We start from the raw sequence: 5,983 nt of genomic DNA, 5'->3' as shown, positions 1-5,983 counted from the left end.
TAACATGCCAGTCTAAGATGCAATGGCTTAAAAAGTTCCTGTCAATTTTTCCGACTGAATCTAACTATCTAGCTTTTCCTCAACTGACTACTAACCTTCATATTTCTAAAGTACAAGAATTTAAAGTTTGTACATCCAAATGCATATCTTTGACAAAAATTTGCATTTCTGAACTGGAAAGACAGATATATAAACATTGATATATTGGGAAATTTACGAAAAAAGGTGAAGTACGTCGCCAAAAACAAGATGCTAATCTACATAACATGTTTAAAGACAAAAGCAGAACATGTATGAAGACAAGCAGAAGCCACCATGGCCAAAAAAGACAGACCAGCTGTATTGTTGGTTAGCAAAAAACCCAAAAGCAACACCAGAAGCAGCCTGTATTCATAAACGCAACCTACATTAGAGCTTTGGATTCATCAGAACATTCAAAAATATCTTGAAAATTGAACAATTATAGATGACTTGTTTTCGGTGGACTTCATTGCTCAACTTTCACCACGGACTTCTTGATGTGATTCTTTGGAACATGTCCACTCCTTTCAATTCTAATACTGTTTTTACTACAGGATGATAGTGACTCAGCCGAAACAACTAGTATACCATTGGCATCTAAGTTAAAGCACACTTTTATCTTCTGTTGACGTGCAGGGGCTGGCGGAATGCCATGAAGAGTGAATTTGTCAAGGAAGATGTTTTCGCTTAATTTTTTGCCCTCACCCTCATATACAGCGATGATTATGGCTGTTTGGTTGTCTACGCTTGTATGACAAATCCCTTTTTGGAGTGGATGACAAATCCCTTTTTGCTTTCTCGCAAGCTATTTTCAACCTCATCATTGCTCTAGCATTCATGCTTATATCCTTCCCTTCTTTTCTCTTGAATTCTTGCGCACAATGATTCACCATTAACTTGTCAAAATCTTCTCCACCAAGATGAGTGTCACCACCCACTGCCTTAACGGTAATGGTACCGTCTTGTCTTATATTGAGAAGAGACACGTCAAATGTACCCCCACCCATATCAAAGACCAACACAGTTTTCTCTTTTGGGCAATTTATGTCAGCACTCTTATCTAGACCATACGCAATTGCTGCTGCTGTTGGCTCGTTAACTAAACGCATGACATTTAGCCCAGCCAGCGTACCTGCATCCTTGGTTGCCTGTCGTTGCTTGTCACTAAAATATGCAGGAACAGTGATAACTGCATCTTTAACTATTGTTCCAAGATAAGCTTCAGCCGCTTCTTTCAAATCTTTTAGAATCATAGAAGATGTTTCTTCAGGAGAAAAAGTTTTTACAACTGAATCGTGTTCAAAGACAATCATTGGCTTCTCTTCACTTCCTTCAGTTACCTTAAAAGGCCATGACTCTATGTCCTTCTTCACACTACTATTACTGAATCTACTCCCCATTAAGCGTTTAACATCTGAATAAAGTAATAATATCCATAATTAGAGGTTCCTGAGTCCCAAAGACACATATTAAGATATTTAATCTAAAATCGAAAAAACGAAGAAATAATCTGGTCGACCAAGATATGGCAAGACATATTAGAGTGAATGTAGTGGTTCACGCCAACACACCAAAACATCGGCAACCACACACTATACTACACTACATTACACTACTAAACTACTGCTAACAATCACAAAATACTATAGATCCACAGTACCCTACATACCCACAAATATACAATAACCAAAAAAAAAAAAAAACCATTAACCACTTTGTTCCACTTGTTGTGGTTGTGGCAACGTTGAGCGCGACGACACCGACCTACGAGCGTCGTTGGAACCCATGTAGCTGACATCGTCAAGCCACTACAATCACTCTTAGAGCAAACGAAGGTGAAGTGAGACAAATTCTCCAAGTACCATTCTAACTTCCTAGGGTTTGGACTTTGGAGAATCCACACATCACCATATGTTGACAAACGATTTCAATTTTCGTAGTTTCAATTTTTGTTTTGTCATTTCTTTTGTAATTTCTGGTTGGTAACGGTTAAAACAAAAATGGTTTAATAGTATTATGGTTAGATAAGACAAAAAATATCACACTACAACAAAAATACTATCATTTATCTACACTTATCTTATTTTTTCATACTTTAAAAAATAACAATATATATACTTACTTTTATTCACTTGTATAATTGTGAAAATTTGGATACCCACAAAAGGTACTCCTATTTCCATCTCTGCCTAAATATACCTCTCAAGATACAATAATACTCGTATTGACATGTGCAGATCGAATATCACAATGGAAGATCTAGACTACGTTGTCTTAACCGGGTCCACATTAGAGAGTCTCTCACCTAATACCTAGGAGGAGGTAAACCCCCTAATAGTCCGTCCAAAGGCACAACAACATATTAGGGGAACACCTGCGTCTCCCCAAATCCATGCCCTAACTTGTGATATTTATTTGAATTTCTTCACACTTACAAAATTACTCGTATAATGTAAAGATTTTATACACAAAGTTATCTATACTATATTATAAAGCAAATAAGGTGTTCAACTTTCAACATGCTAATGCATGTTGTAGACTATTTCAAAGCCACATTAAATCAATAATCAACACTACTCGCCGCCAACAACGCCACCACCACCACTACCACAAGCAATCGCCGCCACCACCACCACACCACTGATAGGTTTACGAAGAAAACCTACAAACTCCCAAGATAAAACTCGTAGAGTGGGTGAGACTCCAAAAACAAAGAGAGAAGAACAGACTAAACTTCCATATATATTTCATTCATTCATACTTCACAAATGAGAATTTACAGACCTTAAATAGACAAAACATAAGACGTTGGTTAGTCCAACGTGTAGCACTACTAACATGAAAATAGGAGAATACATGGACTAATATGTAAAACGTGCAGTACTACTAACTGCCAAATACAAAGCATCCTTAATTTAAAATAGTAAAACTAATATGTAAAGCTATAGAGCCTGCGGTTACTATGTTGACCGGGATATTAACCGATAGGGACGTATCAACCCGGCCCCCATCACCTCCACCGCCATAATACCGCTGCATCGAGCGAGTACTATTCTTGTATGTAAAAAAAGATAACATTTATACAATTTTGAAGAGTGTTAAACAATAGAGGTAATCAAATGACGTTTTGTTGAAATGTAAGTTTGAAAAAACTGAAAAATAAGTTACTAAAGATAAATAAAAGTCACAAATAATCTTGTTACTTACCAAAAGCAGTGTTTTTTGAGTTTCTGGCGATTTGATTTTTGGCAGCCTCGCCAACTAAGAGGTAGGTCCCATTCCAAGCAACACAAGGAGGAGTATATATTAGAGTAATTGTAGTGGTACATATCACTATACCCAAATAAGCAACACGTACCACATACTAGTATACTACACTGGTAACTATCATAGGATACTAGACCCAACATAAAAATGTGGTTGTGCGTTGTAGCAACGCTCAAAGGGACAATACTGAAAAACTGGCGACATTGAAAGTCATGTCGCCAACGTTTCACAGTTCCTCTGAGTCAGCTTATAGGAGAATTCCACATCACCATAATAATGGTTCAAAAGAAAAAGGTTTAAAACCAATACAGTTCAAATAACAAAAAATAAAAATGATTTAATCACTCTGAATCACCAACGTACTTTTTTTTTTAAAACATGATTGCACCATAAAATTTGTAACCTAATTACATGGTTTGGAAAAAGAAAAATAGGTTGCTACTACAGATAAATAAACCACAATGAATCAATACACACATATATATATAAATAATCTTGTTACTAACCAAAAATAAATAAACCACAATGAATCAATACACATATATATATAAATAATCTTGTTACTAACCAAAAGCAGTGTTTTTTGGATTTCTGGTGATTTGATTTTTGGCAGCCTCGCCAACTAAGAGGTGGGTCCCATTCCAAGCAACGCATGACGGCGTAATCCTGTTGCCTTGCTGATTTGGAATGATCTCGACGCGGTTGTACTGATCGAACCACGCCGCGAAGCACGAGTATGTTGTTCCAAGATCAATTCCGATTGCTGTTTCTCGAACCCTTTTTGACATCTTGATAAACCCACTACGAATACTATTAACGAAGAGAAGGAATATTAGGTCTGGATGAATGATAATAATTATAATAATAATTTTTATTATTTATTATTATTATTATTATTATTATTATCCGTATATATACTATACTTCTTTTTTTTTTAACAATTTGTCGATAAGAACACCTCACTGTATAATGGTGAAGCTATGTAAACTATAAGTCGTTACAAGTGATTCAGGGAAAAAACCATAGACTTGTCACTCCTAAAAGTCGAAACCAAAACCTGTGGGAAAAACCAGAGATACATCTGCCAGTTGAGCTATCATAAACTTTTAAAAACCTGATATGTCTAATTTACCCTCCATATTAATACATCTTTATTTTCATTCTATACAGTCTGACTAAAATTCTCTTACAAAAATTTCAGACTTTATTACAATTCTCTTTGTTCGCCAAATATTTTTTTTGTTTGCTATAGTAAAAAACTATCATGTAAATAAAAGTTCCGATTAAGTATTTGATTTGAAATTAACATTTTCACAACACCTCAACGTTGTCTATTTTTGTTGCTACAACGTGCGGGCACCCATCTAGTCTTATAAAAAAAACTAACACTTTACTTATAAAAGTGTTGAAAACTTGTTCTATAATATCTTATATATCACCCTTTACTATATTTTCACTTACATTATTCTCTTTAATATTGATAATTAAATTACACTATGTATTATTTATTTTATAAAATATCTTCATTAATTCTTTACATGAATTACTTTTACATCAATAATCTACAACACTCATCTCCACCTCCACTGCCAACAGTCGTCCACACCACCACACCATCGCCGCTATGACTACTACAACTGTGCGCTGGTACCGTGCTAATACTATATTATAATATACATATATGATACAAACGATCAAAACTCGGGGGGTTAAGATCGAATATTTGCGATCTATTAAATCTTAGTAAATTCGTTTACTGTAACACCCGTCATTTAAAAATATGGATTTCCAAAAACTTTCGCCTAACGGCGTCAAAGAAAGCGGAATTAAACTTTAAAAGTCCAAACCAGCAAAATCTGTTTGGTTTATTTATTAAATGGTGTTACTAGTCATATCATCAAAACAAGTCTAAATGGAAATCCATCGGTTGCCCAACATTAAACAACCGACATTATAGTAAATACAAATCATAAATATCTAAACATAAATCAACGTCTAATGCGAATAGCCACTATGGGTAAACTACAGCCAGCTTCAAGATCATCTACCCATGCCTCACATCTTCTCACATCAACCTGCTCACTAATGTTGGACCCGAAGGCACAACACATTTTAAAAGAGCAAGTGTTAGATAACGAATTAGCTAAGTAAGATGACACCTCATTAATAAAACATTTGTCCATTTAAACATTATATAAAAGTCATATTAAATCGTTAAGGCACATATCACATCAATGCATCACATCATCCATAACATATCATCGCAGCAAACATCATCATAATAGGTTGAATCACCCTAGATGTGCCTAGTCATTTTTTATATCACATAACATATAAGCATCGTCGTATAGTGTGACATAAGTCACTTACATTAGGTGTGACATAAGTCACTAATCACATATAAGGTGTAAGTTTGTGTGTAGGCGATCACAAGACCTAACAGGGAACCTCACACCCGACTGGATGGATAAGCCTTTCAGCAGTCCATCAGTGTCGTTAAGGAATGGCAAGCCAATCCAGGAGTAGTCCGTATGTTCAAAGACATTGGTGGGTAATCACTCCACCCGGAGATACTCAAACCACGTAATTACGTTGCAAGGAGCCACCCAAGCAACTATATACGCACCCGCCGGGCAAGGGCAAGTACGGGTTAAGCTTAACACTTTCATATCGTATACGAGTTCGGTTTACATCA

The 5,983-nt window shown here is 35.7% G+C and overlaps 1 protein-coding gene across 1 annotated transcript; it reads right to left on the bottom strand.

Annotated features, from left to right (window-relative positions):
* Nucleotides 1–728: 728 nt before the first annotated feature.
* Nucleotides 729–4,076, bottom strand: LOC122604140 (heat shock cognate 70 kDa protein-like). Its single transcript, XM_043777038.1, has 2 exons — nt 3,857–4,076; nt 729–1,435 (listed from the first exon to the last, which is right to left on the bottom strand). Exons 1-2 carry the CDS (start codon nt 4,074–4,076, stop codon nt 729–731), a joined length of 927 nt encoding a protein of 308 aa, XP_043632973.1.
* Between the last annotated feature and the right edge of the window lie 1,907 nt (nt 4,077–5,983).

Source organism: Erigeron canadensis, chromosome 6, assembly GCF_010389155.1.
Source record: "Erigeron canadensis isolate Cc75 chromosome 6, C_canadensis_v1, whole genome shotgun sequence".
Taxonomy (NCBI): Eukaryota; Viridiplantae; Streptophyta; class Magnoliopsida; order Asterales; family Asteraceae; genus Erigeron; species Erigeron canadensis.
The sequence above is the reverse complement of the archived record's forward strand: the minus strand, read 5'-3'. Positions and strand labels throughout refer to the sequence as shown.

Bases quoted from the DNA above. Each gene is read 5' to 3' on its own strand.
- LOC122604140 (XM_043777038.1), bottom strand. From the start codon at position 4,076: ATGTCAAAAAGGGTTCGAGAAACAGCAATCGGAATTGATCTTGGAACA. The intron at 1,436-3,856 runs GTTAGTAACAAG...TACTTTATTCAG, and splicing joins TCCAAAAAACACTGCTTTTG to ATGTTAAACGCTTAATGGGG.